The sequence below is a fragment of the Rhamphochromis sp. 'chilingali' genome (assembly GCF_963969265.1).
Source record: "Rhamphochromis sp. 'chilingali' genome assembly, chromosome: 1".
In the NCBI taxonomy this organism is placed as follows: Eukaryota; Metazoa; Chordata; class Actinopteri; order Cichliformes; family Cichlidae; genus Rhamphochromis; species Rhamphochromis sp. 'chilingali'.
This window is the reverse complement of record NC_137929.1, coordinates 44,656,864-44,679,690: the sequence shown is the minus strand read 5'-3', so window position 1 is coordinate 44,679,690 and position 22,827 is coordinate 44,656,864. Positions and strand designations below refer to the sequence as shown.

Below are 22,827 nucleotides of genomic sequence, written 5' to 3'. Positions count from 1 at the left end.
AATAACACTGAAACGTCAACCTCCTTTCTCCAGGTTTGACAGGCCCTCCAGGAGAACCGGGATTCACAGGAACCGGTAGTGGGGGTTTTCCTGGACCTCAAGGTTTCCCAGGAGAGCGAGGTCAGAAGGGAGAGATTGGCCCTCCAGGAAACTTTCTGCCAGGCCCCCCAGGTCGTGCAGGGTCTCCTGGATCCCCTGGTCCGCCAGGGCCCCGTGGACTTCCAGGCACTTCCTCAGGTCAAGACTGCATACCAGGACTTCCTGGGGTTCCTGGTGCACAAGGAGGAAGAGGTTTCCCTGGAGAGATAGGACAGAAAGGTGGGGAAATGTCTAAGATAGAATCAAAATAAATAACTCCTGTCAGATTGCTGAAATATCACCCAATCTCCCAAAGAAGTGCATAAGACGGTCTCCCCCTGCAGCCTTTTGCAGAAAAAAGTGACATTAATGATCTGATCGTGTTTTTAGGTGAGAAAGGTGACACCTGTGTGAACTGCATAGGAAGCGTCAACCCCATCCCTGGACCTCAAGGACCTCCAGGACCTCCTGGATTTCCTGGTAAGACCCCTCCCCCAAAGTTTTGTTTCCGTCAGGTGATATTAACAAACTTTCCTGAATCCACAGTAGCAGATTAAAATTGCTTGGTGGTCCTTCAGTAATGACATTAAATGTGACAATAAAGACACTGAAGTTTAGTAGACCTCAGGACAGATGTTTTTATGGTCCCTCTTGTTTTCTTCATCAGGACCTCCTGGCACCCAAGGTTTCAAGGGAGACAGAGGTTTTCCAGGAACACCTGGCTCTGTCGGCCCCAGCGTGAGTATTCTTACTTTTCCTTTCCAAAAGTGGTGATTATCATTGTGGAACTGATATAATTAACGTGTTGCTCACGATTTTTTTTCATCAGAAAAATAAGATTTCATAATAAACGGCATTATTTCTTTGTATTCTTTGATTTAATTTCTCTGTTTGACTTCCCTGTCCCTGGCTCTTGCTTCTTTCCCAAAAAATTGATTCTGTTCACCTGGACGTAGAGTTTTACGTTTTTCCGACTGCAAAGGCTACGTCTGGGTAAACTGAATCAATTTTGGGGGATTTCCTTACCTGGATGATTGAGCATCAAGACATCTTGCTTGTTTCCTTTCCAGGGTCCTCCTGGTGCTCAAGGTCCTCCCGGCCTAAATGGAGAGAAGGGAGATCCAGGTGATCCCATCAGAGTTAATGGTTTGAGTGGAGAGAAGGGTGACACTGGTTTCCCTGGACCACCTGGTCTGCCCGGTCTGGACGGGGCGCCTGGTCGTGACGGAGCCCCTGGGCCTCCAGGGCCTAAAGGAGCTCCTGTGAGTGACTTCCACTCAGTCTGTTCATTATTTATCTGAATTAACCCAAACCCCTCTAACCCCAACTAATGTATTTGCAACTGTGACAGGGCTCATTGTTGGTGAAAGGAGAACGAGGCCTCCCCGGTGAGCCAGGTTTCCCTGGTAATCCAGGAGACAGGGGCCCCCCAGGTCTTCCTGGCTTTGGAAATCCAGGACCTCGTGGAGAGAGAGGTATCCAGGGTGTCTCAGGAAGACCGGGACCTGTTGGTGCACCAGGTAAAAAAATCATTTTACGTTTATCCTTATATATATATAGATAGATATTCAATGAGAGCTATTGTGATGAAATACAAGTTAGTCATACATAATAAAATAAACAAAATTACCTGATGTGTTGTGCTGTAGCATATCCGGGGAGCGATTATTATAGGCCCCTGTGGGTCTCCCTGCTCAAGAATTTCAACCCATTACAGCACAGTGTGTTACAGGCAGTGATGGGAATAACGGTGTTACAAGTAACGGCGTTGACATTGTGGAGGACTATAAATACCTTGGAGTACACATTGACAATAAACTGGACTGGGCTAAAAACACCACAGCACTTTACAGGAAGGGCCAGAGTCGTCTCTATTTTTTGAGGCGACTGAGGTCCTTCAACATCTGCCAGAAAATGCTGAGGATTTTCTATGAGTCTGTTGTGGCCAGTGCGATCCTCTATGCTGTTGCATGCTGGGGGAGCAGGCTGAGGGTCGCAGATGCCAACACTCTTAATAAACTAATCCGTAAGGCCAGCAATGTTGTGGGGATGGAGCTGGACTCCCTCAAGGTGGTGTCGGAGAGGCGGATGCTGTCCAAGATAAAGACAATGTTGGATAACACCTCCCACCCACTCCATGACATGTTGGTCAGTCACAGGAGCACGTTCAGTGAGAGACTGAGATTACCGAAAAGCACCACTGAACGACACAGGAAATCATTCCTGCCTGTGGCCATCTCCCTGTACAACGCATCCACTTAACACACTGTTTGCTGCTACAGCTACACATGTTTCTTTTCCAAATATTTATTTATAAGTGACTTATGTATGTATGTATATATATGTATATATTGTACTATTCTTAGTTAGCGTATTGTCTGTCTTGTCTTAATGTTGGTTTAAAATGGAGCACTGTAACAAAAAATAATTTCCCCCAGGGATCAATAAAGTATTCTGATTCTGATTCTGGTTACTAACAGCGCTACTTTTTTCAGCAACGAGTAATCTAACTAATTACTATTCGTATCGTTACAACGCCGTTACGGTTACTAACAAGAAAATGCGGTCCGTTACTATGTTTCAACAAACAAACGGTTGAAACTGTGTTCAGCTTACCGCATCTTATATCAGTTGCATGGAAGTAGCTGTAAGTAATCTGGACGCTACAGCTTTAAGCAGCTGCGCAATGAGGCGGCTGCTGTCTCCAGGTAGAAACAGGAGTGATACACCTGCTGCTGTCAGACCTGCAGGTATCAGGCTGTGATGTTCTCCTTTATAGTGGACAGAAATTATTTTTTTGGAGTGGCACAAATAATTTGTGTGGCATCTTATTGAATGCAGAACAGCTGATTGTTCTGTAAATAGTTTGAAATGGTTTTTTTAAATCAAGGTAAAAGGTAAATGGATGCAAATAACTTTGTTGTTTGCAAAACTTGTGCATAGGATTTTAAAACTGACAATTTATATTTGCATTTAAAGTTATGAAATATGATTCATTAAACATGTTTGTGGTTGTTACAGTAAAAAATAACTTTTTCTACACTGATTTTATGTTTTTTGTCTGATTTTAGATCAATTGTGTTAATACAGTATGTCAAAATGAAAACATAACTGTAAATTCAGACACGTGAGGTTGTGCTGAAAAGGATGATACCAAACAAGGCAAAGTAAATTGATTGATTGTTAATTCATTTCAACCATGTAAACAATATACAGGTACATTTAGAAAAGAAAATAAGAGAGAAAAAATACTATACAAAAGTCAGTACATTTCAATATTGCTACCATTCTGATTCATTTACACGTTGAAAGGGAGTGGGAAGAAGTAAACACTTATTTAATCCCACCCCTTTGCCATAAGTTATCATATAGTAGTTTTTACCTTTAAAATAGTTTTTAAAGGTAAAATGTGGGGAAAATCAAAAGTAGTTAAAATGGCCAGTTATACCCTGGACCCCAGAGGGTTAAACGTAATGCAATAGTTACTTTTCAAGTAATTAATTACTTTTAGAATATTGTAACTCAGTTACTAACTCAGTTACTTTTTTTGAAGAAGTAACTAGTAACTATAATTAATTACTTTTTCAAAGTAACTTGCCCAACACTGGTTACCAGTGGTGTTTGGTGACTGTGGCCCCAACTGCCTTCAGATCATTAACAAGCTCCTCCTGTCCTGTAATCAATCACCGTTCTTATAATCATCCTTACCCCTTGTATTGAGCTCCAGGCTGAGGTTGATTTCCTCCATTTCCTAACAATCACCAACAATTAATATAACACTTTAGCCCATTCGTCCTTTAATGGTCGTTTCGTTTTGCTCATGGTGATGGAAAGGTCAGAATGGAAAATTTAGATTCTGTGGACAGGTGTGCTTTATACACAAAACTCAAATCAGCTGTATCTTATTTATTGACTGTAATCCGTGTGCACATGGGCACACACCCAACCATAGGAGCCAGAATTCTGTTTGACTTCTAGGAGGATCAAATACTTATCTCCCCCACTGTACCTTACCAAATTAGACCAGTGCTGTGTCTCACAATACAGCAAAGTAAATTATATGTTGATCTAATTTATATTTTCACATTATTTATCTCTGAGGTTCTAGCTATAAAATTTTAAAGCTTAGTATATCGTCAAGCTATAGCCTGAGTTGGAATGTACTGTTCATTGCATCAAAAAGTTTTCTTTCCACAACTTGCCTAAAATCTCCTGCAGAGGTCTTGATACTGAACTTTGAAAATGATTTTACTTAAGTTACCTTAAAGAAAACATAGCAAAATAGAATGGACATAGATGTTTCCCACAGGCTATTTGACATCCATTTCATGTCCAATTTTCCTGCCGTCTGCTCACTGAAAGCGTCCAACCTTTTATCTGTGCATTTTGTCATCATGAAGGAACTAAGGGTGAACCTGGTCAGACAATGACAGAGAAAGGGGCCAAAGGAGAAAGAGGTCGGGATGGCGAGCCTGGGCAGCCTGGTTCACCAGGTACACGAGTCACTATTTTGTTGTAAAATAATATACTTTCCATTCACAGTATCTAAAGTAACATACATGCTGCCTGATTGCCTAATTTGGTCATTTCCCTTTGTTAGGTATACCAGGTCAGCCTGGACAGCCTGGTTTTCCCGGTTTATCGGGAGCGAAGGGTGAACCCGGAATCCCAGGCATTGGACTGCCAGGACCTCCAGGACCAAAAGGAAAAGATAGCGATAAACTATTCTCTATCTGTCTTCCTTTGCTCTTTCTACCTCTGCTGTTTTGTCTTCCTTTGTCCACTTCTATTTACATTCTCTTCTCTTTAACAACTTCTTCTGAGTACTTCCCTACATACTCTCTGCTTTTTGTGTCATTGTTACCTTCTTCATCTCACACTCACTTCTTTCCTCCTCCAGGATTCCCGGGTGTTGGCGGGCAACCAGGAGCCCCTGGAGGACCAGGAAGACCAGGGATAGATGGACGTCCCGGTGAGCTGGGATTTCCTGGACCAAAGGTGTGTGTGTATATATATGTTTTAATATATTTGGATAGTTGTGTATACCAATTTTACTAACATTATTATCTGTAGAAGGCTAAAATAACAAGGATAAAATAATCCTTACAATTTGAAAATGACAGATTTTTTATATTAAGCAATTTTCTCTAAGCAACACATTTTGTTATGCATTAATAGCTTTCATTAAATGCCTCTTGTTCTGTCCTAAACTGTACTGTTCGTCCCTCCCTGTGTGCCTGACGCTCTTTTTGGTTATATGTGTGACAGGGTGAACCTGGTCTTGGACTTCCTGGTCCTCCTGGTTTAACGGGTGCACCGGGCCCTAAAGGTTCCACTGGGCCTAAGGGAGATCCTGGTTTCCCTGGTAACCCCGGTTTGTCAGGACGGCTTGGAGCTGATGGAGCTCCAGGATTCAAAGGTACTCTTTAGATTGTGTGATTGTTTTAGAACAAAATGACACCAGGCCAGAACTTTGAGCTGATACTTTATTCTCTGTCTGTGCAGGCGAGCCTGGTACACCTGGTACACCTGGATCTCGTGGCCCCCCTGGACCCCCCTCTTTTGGTGGAACGGGCCCACCAGGTCTCCCAGGACCTCCGGGCCCAATGGGACCACCAGGTAAGTCACATAAGGTTTGACTGAAAAGAGAAAACTCAGCATTACAGAATATCCATTCTACCGTCAGCAGTTTAAGATGTTAGACATAATCTGATCTCTAGGCTCTGTCTCTGGGCTCTCCTGCTAGTAGGATATGCAGGAGACACCTCATCCAGGTGGATTTTAGTAGTTATCCCAGGCAGATAACAAGAGCAGGAACATTGCTCAACCCTATTTCTATAATTTGACTACTTCACTTTCAGGCTCAGCTCTGACAACCGGACGTCACATTGGTCTATCTGTCAGTCTTTAGCTTAGAGTTTCCTCCACTCTCGAACGTAACCCAGAATTCTTGAACCCCTTTACTTGGAGCAGTAACTCACTGCCAGCCAGAAGTAGCGAATCTACTGTACAGCTGAGGTTCTACATGGCCTCAGACTTGAAAGAAATAATTCTCATCCTAGCCACTATTACAAATCACTCTGGTGCAAGATGCAGTTCACTGATCGGTGGTGTTTCTGAAGCCATAGAATCAGAAACACTCTGCTCCTTGGCTGTGCCCAGAGGATCCAACATTCTCCAGTCTGGAGAACGTTGGACTGTAAGTCTAACTTACAATATGACCCAAACCCTGATTATTAGAACAAAGGGACCGAATAGCTTGTAACATTGGGCGCCAATACTTTATTCTTCCAAAATGTTTCCCACAGGTTAGGGGTGTGGTCATATACCCAAAAGCACACATAGAGCAAACTCTATGTATATAAACCCTGGAGCTGAACCACTCCTTCCTACTTTGCAAATCCAGAAGCACTGTTTCCAATATTGCAGAAGTGGGAACCAGGACAACCCCTCAAAATCTTGACCGCCCAGGGGAGTGGAGAGTAAAAATGTTCAAATTATTGTTAACCTGACAGTTCAAATGTTGTTCCTAAATGAAAAGAGGACAGTCATAATAATCATCTTTACAGGGCTGCCAGGATCAGATGGTCCAAAAGGAGACCCTGGCCCTCCAGGTCTAGACATCCCAGGCCCACCAGGAGACCCAGGAGCTCCAGGTTATCAAGGTCTTCCAGGTACTATTGGAACCCCAGGACCACCTGGAGGACCTGGTCGCGATGGTTTGCCTGGCTTGCCAGGTAAGCTGTCACTCTTCAATCATCGAAATATGGCTGTAAATGAATAACATTAGCTATATTGGTATCTTGAAAAGCAATAAAAAGCATTATATGTCACAAGTTGATAAAGCAAAGGACAAAAAGCTGTCATGATGACTCTATGCAGTCGATCATTTAGAGCATTTACTAACTACAAAAAGACTGGCTGAATGTCTGCATAACTTAGTATAAAGGCAGCTTGTAGGCTAGCTAATTGTTGTTAGCTCACAAAGTTATCAGAAAATCTAAATCAGACCAGCAATTAGAAACAGTTGACTAAATGATAATAGACATTTTTATGTTTCTTGTATGTAATTAAATATTTACTTTGGTTTATTGATTATTCTAACTTTCTCTCCTCTGCAATGCCGGCCTGGCTGCAGGTCAGAAAGGAGACATGGGTCCCAATGGACCTCCAGGACCTTCTGGAGGACCGGGAGCCCCAGGAGGACCTGGTGCTCCTGGATTTAAAGGTACTGACACACTCCATACTTACCACAAAAATCATGCATGATAACACTTATTGTTTTAAATTGACATATGCAGAATGATATTTTTCCTACAGCAAAAAATCTATTAAAAACCTGGAATCTGGTTGCATAAGCTATAAAAAATAATATAAAGAATATGAAGTAATTTATCATCTTCAAGTAACTTGTGACCTCTGTTGTTGGTATAATTGGATTAAAAGTATGCAGCTACTCATGAAAGGGCCTGCCTGATGCATCTACACAGGTGAACCAGGATTTCCAGGTAGAGACGGTGCACCAGGTGGTCCTGGTGCTAAAGGAGAGAGGGGAGACATGGGCCTCCAGGGACCGCCAGGACCCAGTGTTCCATCGCAGCTCTTAAAGGGACAAAAAGGAGATCCTGGACCTTCAGGTAGAGATGAAAACATTTTCACTGCCCTCAAAGAGTAAAAAGTTTGAGTTAAATCTTACATATTGGTTTTCTACAGGTGGAACAGGTTTTCCAGGTCCAAAAGGTGCTACTGGTCTCCCTGGTGACCCTGGGTTTCCAGGAACAGATGGCAGTCCTGGCCGCCCTGGACCTCCAGGTATGAATTCACCCCTAATGCATACATACTAAGTACATACATAAATACAGACAGAAACAGATTTTTAACATGCTATTTCATTTTTTTTGCAGGTTCTAAGGGAGATTCTGGTCGCCCAGGAGGTCCAGGTATTCCTGGGTCTCCAGGACCTAAAGGCCAAATGGGAGACATGGGAATCCCAGGTGCTTTTTATCAAAACTTTGGTCCTTATTGCTGTAGATGTTAGTAATTAAAGGCCAGTGTTGTGTGTTGAAATATGCCTATACAAATTAATATCCTTCAGGTCTACACCTTGTTTATTAAATGTTGTAACTTGCTATAGAGCAACAGACTTAAACCGGCATTCGTTCTAACTGCCAGCCATCGGCCAAACAAGGTGACTTGTTTGGCCGATAAGTTAAATTTAATTGAAGTCTTAATAAAATGTGCTCGCTTATCACTTGATTTAATAACTCAGTAAATATTTCCTACTAAATTTATAATGAAAACTCTTTTTTGATATATCACGATGATCATTTTTATTTGACTTTTCAACTATCATTTCATGTAGAGCACACAAATGACAAATAATGAAACAGGTTATGTTTTTTTTAATATAGTGTTTACATAGTATCCTTGTATTATTAGTCCCACTTTCATACACTCTGGCTTTCAAAGCAAGATGGTGGTGCCCAAAGTTCTGAAAACCAGTACTGGTTGCCCACAAACCAGTGATGCACTGGTGTGTTGGTTAGTGTTACTAAGGAAGAGAATACCTGATTCTGTATCTTAATGACATTCTTTTTTTAAAACATTTGTTAAACTTTATTTGCTACTTATCCCTTTAATGAACACACAGGACCACCAGGGCTGAAAGGTGTTTCAGGAGTGTCGGGTATACCAGGATCCCCAGGACAGCCAGGACCACCTGGTAACCAAGGACCCAAAGGTGAGCCAGGTTCTGCTGGCGTCGGACCACCTGGACTAACCGGACAAAAGGTGCATAATCCAACCACTCAGATTTCCTGGTAAAAAAGGCAAATATTATTATTATAAATAATATTTTGGTGCACATTAAAAGTTTTTGTTACATCCTTTGTAGGGTGATCCAGGCCTGCCAGGGTACCCAGGAAATCCAGGCCTAAAAGGAAACCCGGGATTACCAGGTCCCACAGGTGTGACGGGAAGACCAGGCGATAAAGGTGACCCCGGACTCCCAGGATTCCAAGGTAAGTCTGATCATAACAGATGTAGAAAAGAAGAATGAAAAGCTGAAATAAGTTGCTGATATTAAACTGCAACTGCATTGCATTAGCAAGAGTATAGAACTTGACTGCATGCTGAAGTGTCAAACCCTAACCCGTAAAATGTTCCAAAAGTATTTGGAAACATGTACTTCTAAAAGTACTTTTATTGCACCATGTTCATTCACTCATGAGCTGCTGTAGCATGAATCAAATGGCTGAATTGCCACCTCAGCATGCAGCCAAGTTCTATAAGAGTCTTGCTAATGACCTACTAATTGTATTCAGGTGTGTTGCAGCAGGAACACATGGAAGAGTTTCAGGACACCGGCCCTCGAGGACTGGAGTTTGAGAACCCGGCAGTATTTTATCTATTAAAGATACAATTATAAATTTTTTAAGGCAATAAGAAAAAAAAAACAGCATTAAAATACAACACAATTAATGGTTCTGGCTGGTAAATCTGGAGAGGGTGACACGTTTTTGCCTTCACTGGACCAAAACAAATTTAAAAAAAGGAGTCGACTTTGAGAATTCAAGGAATTAGAGAAGGAGTCTGTCACATTACCATTTCAAGCATTTAGAAAAATTAAACCTTGGATGAGAGACGTTGGTCAGGCACATGTATTTTATATCAGAGTGAAAAAGGAATTTTATTGCGATAATTTATTACTAATATTACTTTTTATTTTACCAGGAATTCCCTTTGAGGTGGCAGTATCGTATGTCGATCATGATCAGTTTTTGTGTTAATGGGACTTCTTTTCATTGAAGCAAAGCAAGGGTCGATCTTCTCTTTCTACTCTCCTGTCAGGTCCTCCTGGTATCCCCGGTCCTAAGGGTCTTGACGGTGTGCCCGGTACCCCAGGTAGCTCAGGAGCTCCAGGTAGACCAGGAGAACCTGGTCCACAAGGACAGTCTGGTCCACCAGGAGAGAAAGGTCAGGCAGGTCGCGATGGGATTCCAGGACCAGCTGGAGTCAAAGGAGAAGCAGGTGAGTCACAGGGCATCTACAGGAACTGTAATTTTGCTGTACATTCTAAATTGCTTTCCGTTGTTTTACTCAAAAATAAATATTTTCATTACTTTTCCCTCCAGGAATTCCAGGTTACGGTGGTCCAGGTCCTGCTGGAAGTCCAGGACTGCCAGGTGAATTACCACCACCTGTAGTACATATATATTCATACCTGTGTATTCTTTATTGATTTTTTTGCTGGTTTTGCAGGTTAGTTACATTTTTTTCTCAACATTCTCTAATTTGTGTCTCTGTGTGCTAAGGTATCAAGGGAGACACAGGTCCTCCTGGTGTACCCGGCAACCCTGGTTTTCCCGGCCCTAAAGGAGACCCAGGCTCACCTGGTGGCCCTGGTGAACAAGGTGCCCCTGGCTTTCCTGGGCCTGCTGGGCTGTCTCTGCCAGGCCCTAAAGGTGCCACAGGACCCCCTGGATTACCTGGAAGAGCAGGTAAGGGACATGGACAGTATTTATCACCACATATAGTACTAGAATTTGCTGCCTGGTTTTCAGATGATTATTGTATTAATAATAACTATACTGTGTAATCAGTGACCACAGAGAGGATTCTTCCGTTCTTACCCATAAACCTAATGTTAACTTTGAAAAATCAGCCTCACTGCATTTGACTGCATCACAAGACTTGCAGGAAAATGGCTGTACAACCAATTGCCCCATAGGCATCATGCAGATTACTTGATTCTTTGGATATCTCTGTTGAATAATGCTTCCCTTCAGTGTAAAATGTTTGATTTAAAGGTAAGACGAAGAAATTACTATGAAATGAAATCAACCATCCACAAGTCTTGTCACACCAATGGGCCACTTCCTGTAAATAAAAAGCTGTGGGACAAGTACGTTAAAAGAAGAATGTGTTTCGACTTCTTTATATGGGCTTAAATAGCCCAAACACTGATGGATTGCTGGTGAAATGCTACGATGTAGACAAACTAGACAACATGGTTTGGACATACCAGCCTGTGGTTCCCAGTTCAGAACCACTAACCCAATCCTGTAGGGAACCAGAAAACCAGACAGCAAATGGCAGAATCTCCACTTTAAACGTGAACGCTTCCATCTCCTTGATTTGCATGGGAGATTGTTGCACCAATCAAACCACCAGTATGAGAAGCAACACACCTGTCCGATTATTGTCAACACCACCCTCATGAGTAAATGTTAGTGTTCTCCTCCTTCACCTCATCACACACCAATCACTGTTTGCCTCTGGGGTTATGACTACGTCCCAAAAAGTGCATGTGTTTATGCCACATTGTTGTGTCTTCATCATCATCCAAAAATGTTTTTATTCACAAACCAATACGCCCTCATGTCTCCTCACCCCTTGTCCTCTTCTCTTGATCTGGTCATTAGCAAAGCTGTAATCCATTCATCTCTCCACAGCACTGAATCGTGTGTATTTGTGTGTGTTTGTCCTCTAATGTGACCATTGTGATCAGTGTGTGTCTTTGTATGTTTGTGAACCATTCTGAAAAATAGAGAACTTCAAACAAGTATAGCAGACACAAACCAAAATCTCTGATTCAGTCAAGAATCTGTCATTAAAGATGTTTCGATGACGACAAAAATACTGCTGCTGCAGTAATTCATTTACCCTGTTAGCATAAAGAGCAAAAACTCTTTGATTCTGGATAAGAGCTGTCGTTGGTTTGTTTCTGGCTTTGCTGCCATATTTTGGTTTTGTCTCACCAATCAGCCATCTGCATGGACACTGTTCATCCCGACAAAAGCACACATGCGTGTGTGTGTTTATACACACTGAGAACAAGTCTCATACAGTGCTGGACAGAGTGGACTCTCCTGACAAACCCTTTCAGAAAAACATCCCTGTTTTTAACTATTTCTTCTATTTTTTAAAGATACTTTTTGGTTTAAAAATTCTCAAATTCATGGAAGCATCTGTAATAACAGGCAACCGAAACAAATTTGTAGCATTGTGATCTTTCTTTATGTAAAAAAAAGATAAAAGTAGATGTGCAGGTTTTATTTATACTTATCAGCCGCTTTATTAGGTACACTAATTCAACTAATCAGCCGATGGCGGCAACTCAATGCGTTTAGCATGTAGGCATAGTTGAAAGTTTAAAGTATGCATCAGAATGTGGAAGAAATTTAATTTAAATGACTTTAAATGTGGCACGGTGGTTGGTGCCACACAAGTATTTAAGAAACTGATAAACTTCTGGGGTTTTCCCACACTGCCATCTCCAGGGTTTACAGTTTCTCCTGAAAAAGAAAAATATGGTCTACAGCAGATGGTCTACAGCAGTAGAAGACCATACTGGGTGACTTCTGTCACATAAGAACAGGAAAACCGAGGTTACAGTTCAGATAGATTCACCAATATTGGAAAACAGAAGATCAGAAAAACACTGCTTGGCTCTTGACTCTTGATTTCTGCTGCAGACTTCAGGTGGTAGGGTCAGATTTAAAAAGTACGCAACATGAAACCATGGATTCATCCTGATTTTATCAACAGTTCAGGCAGCTCTGAAGGCTCAAAGGGGTCCAACCCAGTACTAGCAAGGTGTAACTAATAAGCGGCAGTGAGTGTATATTTACTGGAAATCACCCATTATTTAAAAGCCACATCTTTTGAAAGCAATTGTCAGAACCAACTGCTATCCAGCCCTGCATCAGGCTACATGAAAAGGTTTTGGGGGTTGTCAGGGTGACACAATGTTATTACATGTTACTCCTGTTTCCTGTGGTTTGGTCCCACCTGCTTTGGTGTGGCGGACCCTCTTCGCGTGACAACTCGTGCATCTGTGCGTCACAGGCCCTGCAGGTCAGATCAACAGCATCCAGACTTCTCCTGCATGTCTCCTACAGCAGCACTGACCGAGTTTAACGTCTCTCTGATCAGTTTAGGAACAAATTGATGATAAATCACTGCATCTCCTCTGTATTTCCTCCTAACAACTGTCTCTTTTCACTTTCCATGCACTCTGATGGTAGCATAATGCACTTTTTTTTACAAGTAAGCCACTATTAAAGATTTTCTTTTTCTTCAAGTGTGATCGTGATAATCGCAACACAAATCAGCATGTGGATGATCTGGGTCACATGTAGGTGCTGCAGCAAATTCAGAATGTATCAGCACCACAGAATTTAAATACAAAAACACATCATATAACTAACTCACCTTAGTCGTTTTCACATTGTGTATGATTATATTTAAGCATTATGTATTGAGTATATATTGTAGTTTAATGGGGTTTTGTTTTTTATCTTTGAAAGATAAGGCTGTTAGGCTATTAGCTATAGTTTTGTTATTGCCTGCAAAACCTGTTAAAAAGCCCAAAACCAATAACTGGTTGAAGACCTCACTGGTTAAAAAACAGGGCATATGGTAATCCTGCTGTCGCTTATCAAAGAGTTACTTAAACAAGGTTAACAGTGCCAGTTAACATTATCTTAGTTTGTTGTTGGTTCTCATGTTAATGATTGACTATAAAAATTATGTCAAATATGAATACATATCAGTGTCATTTGTAAAAGCTTAACAGCAACTTATTTAAAAGCAGACAACTAGCATTTACGCTAACATACCACATCATTGTGCATGAATTAAATCAAGCCGAATAGCCCCCATGGTTTATTCAGTAAAGGAGAAATACCTCTTTCTTTGTCAGGTATGACTGTGTTTCTGTACTGATGCCTACCTCTGTCTAAACCTGCTCTTCTTTGTTGCCCCTTTCCTTTATCCCGGCTCCGGTTTGCCTGGCAATTCTGGGAACCCTAGGTCCTCCAGGTTAGACTCCAGTGGTTTGATGGGTTTGATACATGTAACCATATAAACTGAGTTTCATGCTGGGTCGGGGTTAGTTCACATCAATTTCTCTCAGTTCAAAGCATGTAAAAGTGTGAATCCACTTCACTTTTCCTCTGTGCACCACCACAGTGGGTTTTGAATCAGATAATCAATATGTAATCGAAGTGCAGATTTTCAGCTTTAGCTCTATGGGTTTAATTTTTTTATTTATTTATTTTTTTGCAATGACTGCTCAGAAGTCATTTTTATACACAGACCCAAATTTTTCAGAGGCTCAAAAGTAATTGAACAATTGACTGAAAAGCAGTCCAATTGCACCGTGAGGCCTGTTCCCTTCATATATTGTGACAAATACAACATTAAGCCAGGTCAAGAATACTAATATAAGAAGATTAGAGTTTGCCAGAAAACATCTAAAAGTGTCTGCACAGCTCTGGGGGGAAAAATCTTGTACCAGTGTAATGGGAAGAAAAAAGTACATAAGAGAGAAAAAGCTCTTGATCTGAGACCGGATTATAAGGCGCACTGTTGATTTTTGAGAAAATAAAAGGATTTTTAGTGCCCCTTATAGTGCGGAAAATACAGTAGCTGTGTTGTTGTGCAGAGGCAAGAGTACAAAAATGTGTAATAGTCCAAAAACATTGGGACCGAACTGTATGACAAAACTGTTAATGATCTGAAGATGAATTAACCCCGGCCCTAACCTCTGGATTTGTGTGACGGTTTATGTTATAAATTGAGTGTTCAGTTCATCCTTTCTTTACCCCACAGGACAGTTCGCCCAGGACTTATAACCATAAAAACCTACACACAGTCAAGTTGCAAGTTTACTGTTTTTCGGGATTGTTTTTACCTGAAGATCTTCTTAAAATGTTTCTCTACCATGATTTTTAGTTACCAGTAACATACATGTGTGTTTATCCTGTTCTGTCAAATGAGGCAATCATAGTAACCAGTAATCAGTCTCAGGGTTCACCATTACTACACCTGTAACACACAGTCTGAAAATAAAACTCTTCAGTTTGGTGTCTGCAAGGTTTCCCCAAGGATTTAAAGAAAGAACCACGCAAATACTTTCTCACATTTTTCACACTTACATGTTTCAAAGATAATAATAAAGATCGCCTCTGTCAGTGCGCCCCAGGGTGGCTGTGGCTACAACGTAGCTGCCATCACCCGTGTAAATGGTAAATTTACCATTTACCATAATCTTAATAAACACAAAATGCAGTTTTTAAATAATGATTTAATTTTCCAAACATTTCAATCAAGAACTGCAATCAAGTATTTGTGATGTCTGCCAGTGACTCTTTCACATCACTGTGGAGGAACTTTGGCCCACTCTTCTTTGGAGTAAAGTTTTAATTCAGCTACATTGGAGAGTTTACAAAATTTGAACAGCTTATTTGACTTCATGCCAAAGCATCTCAATCTGACTGAAGTCCATCAAGATGTCTTTTTGTAAATGTGTGAGCCTTTTGTTCTTCTTGGTCAGTGGTCTTTTCCTTGAACTCCCTCATGGATGCTATTTTTGCCCAGTTGTTGAATCATGAACTCTGAACTGTGAGGCCTGCAATTCTTTAGATGTTGTTTGGGTTCTTTTGTGACGCCCTGGATGAGTCATTGATGTGCTCTTGGATTAATTTTGATAGGTCGACCACCCCTGGGAAGTCCCAAAGCCTTTGAAATGCCTTTGTAAACCTTTCCAGACTGATTTAAGTAATTTCAGCAGCCTAGGTGTGACTAGTGAAATTGAACGAATCTTTACAAACTGCATTTTGTATTTATTCAGATTATCTTTGTCTGATATTACAATTTGATGTGTCAAAAAAACGTAGAAATCAGGAAGGGGGCAAAGAATTTTTCACATCAGAAGAAGACCCATAAGAAAGCATAAAAGTAAATCAGCCAAAAATGTTTTGTTTAATTGCTTAATTAAAATCCAAATGTGATCAAAACCCTGGTGGGGGAAAAAAAACACATAATCAACAATGTTGTGTTGTTTTTATGTTATCACATCTGACCTTTCATTCTCTGCGTGTGAAGGTTCACCTGGCCTACAAGGTCCTCGTGGACTCCCAGGAACTGGTGGCGTTAAGGGAGAAAAGGGTACTCTTGGCATGCCTGGAATTCCTGGCATCCCCGGACAGAAAGGAGATCCTGGTTTTCCAGGAAATCCGGTAACACCCTGTTTTACATTTACTTCATTATCTTCTCCAAAAGAATGCACATCTGTATTTCTTTGTCCTTCGTTAGCTGAGCTCACAATATCTCTACAACCCTTTCTTCTCAGGGCATACCTGGTCCTACTGGCCCCGCTGGAATAAAGGGAGATTCAGGACAGCCTGGTGTTCCTGGATTCCCTGGTTTGTTCACAATAACATTATTTGTGCTTCTTTTTTTTTTTAAACAAAAACATATTTTAGTCTTCAGCATTTATTGTGAACAGAGCCTAAAGATTTGTTTTTATCAGGATTGAAGGGTGATCTTGGATATCCTGGCCCCAGTGGCCCTCCTGGAGATCGTGGATTACCTGGAGAACGGGGTAGGTCAACATGTTATCCTTTTCTTCTAGAGTGAAGAGACGTGAGACTACCTTCAAAAGAAAAATCTGTGCTGCTGCTTTATTTTGTCTCCCTCCGCCTCACCCCCAGACAAGTGCGCTAACAGGAGAATTTTCTCGTGTTAATAGGCACTCCGGGTGATCCCGGTGAAGGTTCGCCTCCCATTGTGCTAAAGGGAGAACGGGGACCCCCAGGTCTTCAGGGCCTACCTGGTTCTCCAGGACCACCTGGTTTGCCTGGCCAACCTGGAGGCTCAGGTAAGTAAATATAGTTTCTATGATGGGAACTGATAAAAATAACATAAAAGACACAGGATCAGGATCAAATGATTATGCTGCTCTTCTCAAAGGGGAAGCACTTCCTACAAAGCTATCTATACTGTACTTTTACAGATATTTATAGTTTTGAGGAAAGAGGTTTTCAATTTTTGCATTTAATACATATTAAATAGGGATTTTGTATTTCCATAAATACTGACAATATGATTTCTCGGAGTAAATTTTGGCCACATCTGTGATCCTAAAATAAGGTTTTGTACTATTATTACTTCTGATAGCGAGGCCGAATATTTTGAACATTTTCCATAATGCTAGGGGACAGATTACACAGTGAATTTTAAAAGTAAAAGCAATACTTTGTAAGTCACACATTTTGTCATGAATTATCTTTGACTCAGAAAGTATACAACCCTTTTCACAGGCTCTTCTCACACAAGTGCTGTACAATATAGAAACCATGACAATTTTATATGCGGGCTAATATAATGTGAACGTGATGAGTAAAATGATCTAAGGTGGAAAAAACTGATGGAGTCATTGCCTCTCCTGCCTCCTGGTCTCAGGCATCAAAGGTGACCCTGGTGGACCTGGGAGCGATGGTCCTCCTGGCTTCAACGGACCTGCCGGCAGGAAGGGAGACGTTGGTCCGGCAGGTCAGCCTGGTAAGTAAGGCAGAGAGTCTCATCACTGACCTACTCTATATGTTATCCCTGGTTAAACAAAGAGTAAACGTTATTAGTAGTGTATGTACTGTCATGGCCAAAAGTTTTATTTATTTGCTGATCAAAGATTTACTGGATATAAAAGGATATACTGGACAAAGGATGAATATGGAGGTTGAAGAAAAAGAGGAGGGCCACAGAGAAGCTTCATGGATGTAGTGAAGAAGAATACACAGAGGGTTGTTGTGACAAAGGACGGTCCAAGAGATAGGCTGGAATTGGAGGCAAATGATCAGCTGTGGTGACTCCTAAAGGGAGCAGCTGGTAAAAGAAGAAGTTTAACCTATTAGGACCCAGGGTTCTTTGTGATGTTACTGCTTGAAAATGTCTACGTATCAAAATAAAGCGAACAAGCTAATAAGGAAATTCGGATGGAACAAAAATACAAAGGATTTGATATGGCCTATTTTGTTCTCTATTACACCTTTGAGAATATGCTGCAGTAGACCAGAAACTCAAGAAAACCATGAATCAACATATGGATGTTATCTGTGGAAGGATAAAACTGCTGGAGTTTACAATTGTACACAGTAGTGAACTTGCATGTAATGTGTTTGTGCATAAATAAGCTAATAAGGTGGAACGTGGTTATTTTTGATGGGAAACTTCTCTCAAAGCACACTTGGAAATGGAGTTATTGAGGAAATGTGCTGTTATCACGATGGATTTAAGTTTTGAGATTAAAGGTTAGACAGAATTCATGGTAATGTTTTTCAAACATTAATGTAATTTTGTTCTTCTTTTGCTGTTGGTTCAGTGACGTTTGGTTGGAACATGATGAGAGTTTGCAGTGTTGGTATCTGAGAGATGTCTGTTTTCAGCAGAGACATTGTTTGTCCATGTACATGCTGTCAGGTGAACGGGGGCATCTCTGCTTTTTGTTTACACCTTTTTGTTTAGCTGCTCTTTTAATTGTTTGTTGTTTTTGCTTTGGAAGTCATAGGAATGGTTATGTGAGCTTTTAGCTGAGATTTTGATGTTTCTGTGGATACTGGTACTGTTGCTGCCCTGAGGCTTCTCATTGCTAATACAGACATTCCCCTTATTACAGGTCAGCCTGGCAACCCTGGTCCCCGTGGTTCGGATGGCCCACAAGGTCCTCCCGGTGTCCCAGGATCAGTTTCTGCTGCTCACGGTTTCCTCATCACCCGCCACAGCCAGACCACCGATGACCCAGAGTGCCCCACTGGAACTAAGTTTATCTATAACGGATACTCTCTGTTGTACGTGCAGGGCAACGAGCGGGCACACGGACAGGACCTTGGTAGGCTTTACCTAGAAGTTGCATTGTATCAGACAGCTGTCAGAAAGCAGTTCATATAACTGACCGTCTTCTTTCAGGCACAGCCGGTAGCTGCCTGCGCAGATTTAGCACCATGCCCTTCATGTTCTGCAATATCAACAACGTCTGCAACTTCGCATCCCGTAACGACTACTCCTACTGGCTGTCAACAGACAGACCCATGCCCGAAAACATGGCCCCCTTCGTGGGAGAGAATATCAGGCCTCATGTCAGCAGGTATGACGGGAGGAGGGAAGGGCAGTACTGTCGAATTCAGGGAAGTGTGTAAATCTTGTGTTTTCCTATGTTTGTGCATCCAGATGTAGAGTCTGTGAAGCTCCCGCCATGGTGATTGCAATTCACAGTCAGACTATCCAGATTCCTTCTTGCCCTGAAAACTGGGAAGTACTGTGGATTGGATACTCCTTTATGATGGTAGGAAATAACACACGCAAAAAAACAAACACACACTCAGACACTTCCATCCCCACCTTGGCTAAAATCTCACACTGGCTGGATCTCCTAGCAGAACCTTGCTTTCCAAAACCCCAAATCCTTTTGCCAATACACAAAAGCTGAGTAGCATAGTGTGTATTTCTGTTTTCAAAATACAGGAGCCTGTACCGGTAAATTACAGTAATTGGTTTTCCTCATCAACTGTCTTTAAAAGATCAAGACAACAATCTTGCTTTTTTTGAGATTGGACATGACAAACGGTGGGTGGATCAGACTGAAAAACTGAGCGTGCTGTACTCTCACATGGCAGTGACTAGTCAGTCAGATGGTTGGCATGTCCTATAACAAACCCTCCTTATTGTCTATTTTAATCATATTTTACAAAGTGAGAGCCACACTGTAATAACACTCAGTTTCAGTTTGTTTCCATTTGTGTCGCAAAAGTATCACTGCTGCTCGCTGAGTGGTAGCAGTAGTAGCGTCGTGTTGTGATTTGGCACTATAGAAATAAAACTGAAATTGAGACCATTTTGCTACCAAATGGTCCCTTTTGCACATTTTGAAGTAAAGTTGATTGCCATGATAGGACAACCTTTAGTAAGTGAAAAACGTCTATTCAAATTCTAGGCAACAGCTGCAGTCTGGTAGCAACCCAAACAATTGCATGCAAGTTTATAGTGCAGCACTGTGCACCTCTTTGAGACCAAGCAAGCAATACACATTCCTCCATAGCAACCAGTGGTTGCCAGGAGGTCACTAGGCCTGTGGGACTAAAATCTGTCGACTGCTATGATTTGGGTTGGTGGTAGACACCTCTCTGCAACTACACCAGCACAGCACATGTGACCAGCACCCCCCATCTTCTGCCTTTTTCCCCTTTCAGAAGGAGTTCATTAATTAAGAAAACTAAAAAAACAAATTCTCTACAATTCTAATTCTTCTTTCTCTCCCCACAGCACACCAGTGCGGGTGCAGAGGGCTCCGGTCAGGCGCTCGCCTCCCCCGGCTCCTGCCTGGAGGAGTTCCGCAGCTCCCCTTTCATCGAGTGCCACGGCAGAGGGACATGTAACTTCTATGCCAACTCCTACAGCTTCTGGCTGGCCACCGTGGAAACTTCTGAGATGTTCAGGTGTGGATTCATGTGCAAACGTCTGTAAAGGGGAAAGTTTATTGATGAGAAAATATCCTCACACCATATATCCATGGTTTTATGTTATTTACACCAATTTCTGACCCTAAAATCTGGATAGTGACGCAGAAATTAAGACTCATTAGAACAGGCAGATTTTTTCCAGTCTTCTGTTGAATAATTTGGTGAGCTTATGTGACTTGTAGCTTCAGTTTCCTGTTCTTAGCTGGCTCGAGTGGCATCTGGCTGGTGTGGTCTTCTGCCGTTGGAGCTCATTCAGAGATGTTCTTCTGCAAACTTTGGATGCAATGAGTTGTTATTTGAGTTAACTTTGCCTTATTATCAGCTTAAAACCAGACGGGTTTGAGCTGATAGGAACGCTCAATAGATATTTCCTTTTTCAGAGCATTCTCTGTAAAAACTAGAGTTTTGCAGGAAAATCTCAGTAGTTCACCTGTCTCTAAAACTCTAGAACCAGATCATTTGACTCCAGCAACCATGCTATGTTCAAAGTTGCTTAAATCACATTTCTTCCCCGTTTTGCTCAATTTGAAATTCTTTGCGACTCTTCTTTGCCATGTTTATTTCCCTAATTTTAGTTGCTGTTGAATAAATATTTGCAGTAATGAGCAGCTGAACATGTGTACCTAATAATGTGTATAATGAATGTATATATGAATGTGTATAATGCAGTACTTACATGACCCACGTTAAAATCAACCCTCTCTTAACCATCTTAATACTTATGGCTCTTACAGAAAGCCCCAGTCTGAGACCTACAAGGCAGGTAGCCTACGGACACGTGTGAGCCGCTGTGCAGTCTGCATGAAGCGCACGTAACGGCATGCATGCCACCAAGCAAACACACCACTGCCAGGAGGTGGAGAGACGCCCATCGATGACGAGAGACGATTGGACGTACAGTAGACAAGTGTGGCAGCGGGTGGGGGCAGTCACGATGAGTTGGAATTCCAATGGTGCATTGTCTTCCGGAAAAACAAACTACAACTAAAACAATGGTGCTACTGTGCAACACAGCTTAAAAAAAAAAGAAAAAGACAAAAAAAAGAAAAAAACTGACGTAAACAAATCTTACATTTAGTCTTTGTTTGTCTTAAGAAGTACCTCAAAATGAAAGCAGAATATATTCAATTCATGGTGCCACGATGGATGTGTGACAACAAAACTGCATTTTTCTTTCTTTTCCCTTCTTTCCCAGAAGGATCTTTGTTCCCTTTCCCCCTTTTCCCCCCAAAAATTACGTTTGACACGTTGGTGCAGCAAAAATGTGACAGAGTAACTTTTGATTTTATTTTGTTTTTGATAAGGAGTTGATGGTTTTCACAGTTACCAAATCGGCACTTTGACTTCGGAACATCCATGATGACAGATGCACTGACGATGAGCTTTCTGTAGTGAGAATGACTGCTTTTTTAAAAAAAATTACCAATCACCCTTTCTTTCTCGCTCTTATTTTTTCTGTTTTACGTTACATTTCGTAGTGATAACCCTGCTGTCTCCCACTCTTTGCTAACCATATCGCCTTCTTTTGCTTATTTTTTTGTTTTTGTAAGTAATACAATGTGTATATTGTGTAAAACACTTTTGTTTTTAGTGTATTAGCTCGAATCACTACCAGCTGTTTGTTATGCACGGCGATTTTCCAGGTTCTTCTTAGCTCACACATTCACTTAACGCACGTTGACTCAGATATTGTACAAAGTAAGGCTTTTATGAATGAAACAGTATTTTATATATAATAAATATATATTTGAAAAAAGAGGATTAAAAAGTATATAAACTTTATTCGGCTGTGGAGAGCTTGTTTGTTGTTTTTAACCACGAAACGGTCATACATTACATTTCATGAAAAAATAAAGCTTACTACTGAACGCAAACAGACATTTTCATGAAACTATAACAGTCTTATGTGATATTAACAATGCCAATGCTTCAACCTTTTGTATTGTTCCACTGAAATAAAGGGGATTTGCTTTCAGCTAGTTGAATGATTGGAAATTGTTACGAATATCAACACGGGAAACGGAGAAAATAAAGTTCAGATAAATTCTTCTTTATTTGATTAGAAAACAGGGACATTTTTTGTGTTTCTTACATTTCCAGGTGCTGGGAATTTTCTATAAAAAGATCCTGATGTAGTTTGAAGGGGCTGCCTTTGTTCCCAACACTTTCAAATCCACTTTTACTGGCTTGAATTTCTATCCCAAATTGGATAAAGTGTTCAGGCTTCATGGTGTGGTAACACAGGTCTGAGCGTACAGATTCCTGATGTACTGTAAAGCTATGCGAGCTGTTTGGGGGAGGGTGAAATATTTCCCTGTGATTTTTATTGTTTGTTTGTTTTGTGTGTTTTGGTTTTTTTTTTTCAAATCTGCTTTTATGAATTCTAATTGTGTCAGCCTGGGGTGCGATTAAAAAAAATGTGCATTTTTTTTTTCTTTTTGTTGTTTTA

General features: G+C 41.2%; 1 protein-coding gene across 1 annotated transcript in view; it reads left to right on the top strand.

Moving 5' to 3' along the window:
- Positions 1-22,349, top strand: part of col4a5 (collagen, type IV, alpha 5 (Alport syndrome)) — a 70,665-nt gene extending 48,316 nt beyond the window's left edge. The window contains exons 20-49 of the mRNA XM_080893915.1: positions 34-318; positions 469-558; positions 746-816; positions 1,149-1,340; positions 1,430-1,598; positions 4,479-4,571; positions 4,679-4,785; positions 4,981-5,076; positions 5,347-5,497; positions 5,584-5,697; positions 6,648-6,815; positions 7,217-7,306; positions 7,569-7,715; positions 7,792-7,890; positions 7,983-8,072; positions 8,729-8,868; positions 8,972-9,098; positions 9,928-10,107; positions 10,212-10,262; positions 10,392-10,577; positions 15,970-16,103; positions 16,217-16,289; positions 16,397-16,468; positions 16,616-16,744; positions 17,329-17,427; positions 18,539-18,751; positions 18,829-19,006; positions 19,090-19,204; positions 20,182-20,354; positions 21,113-22,349. Coding sequence (XP_080750041.1) covers positions 34-318; positions 469-558; positions 746-816; positions 1,149-1,340; positions 1,430-1,598; positions 4,479-4,571; positions 4,679-4,785; positions 4,981-5,076; positions 5,347-5,497; positions 5,584-5,697; positions 6,648-6,815; positions 7,217-7,306; positions 7,569-7,715; positions 7,792-7,890; positions 7,983-8,072; positions 8,729-8,868; positions 8,972-9,098; positions 9,928-10,107; positions 10,212-10,262; positions 10,392-10,577; positions 15,970-16,103; positions 16,217-16,289; positions 16,397-16,468; positions 16,616-16,744; positions 17,329-17,427; positions 18,539-18,751; positions 18,829-19,006; positions 19,090-19,204; positions 20,182-20,354; positions 21,113-21,194 — 3,914 coding nt within the window. The 3' untranslated portion in view covers positions 21,195-22,349. The remainder of the gene's footprint in view (positions 1-33; positions 319-468; positions 559-745; positions 817-1,148; positions 1,341-1,429; positions 1,599-4,478; positions 4,572-4,678; positions 4,786-4,980; positions 5,077-5,346; positions 5,498-5,583; positions 5,698-6,647; positions 6,816-7,216; positions 7,307-7,568; positions 7,716-7,791; positions 7,891-7,982; positions 8,073-8,728; positions 8,869-8,971; positions 9,099-9,927; positions 10,108-10,211; positions 10,263-10,391; positions 10,578-15,969; positions 16,104-16,216; positions 16,290-16,396; positions 16,469-16,615; positions 16,745-17,328; positions 17,428-18,538; positions 18,752-18,828; positions 19,007-19,089; positions 19,205-20,181; positions 20,355-21,112) is intronic.
- Positions 22,350-22,827: the final 478 nt, after the last annotated feature.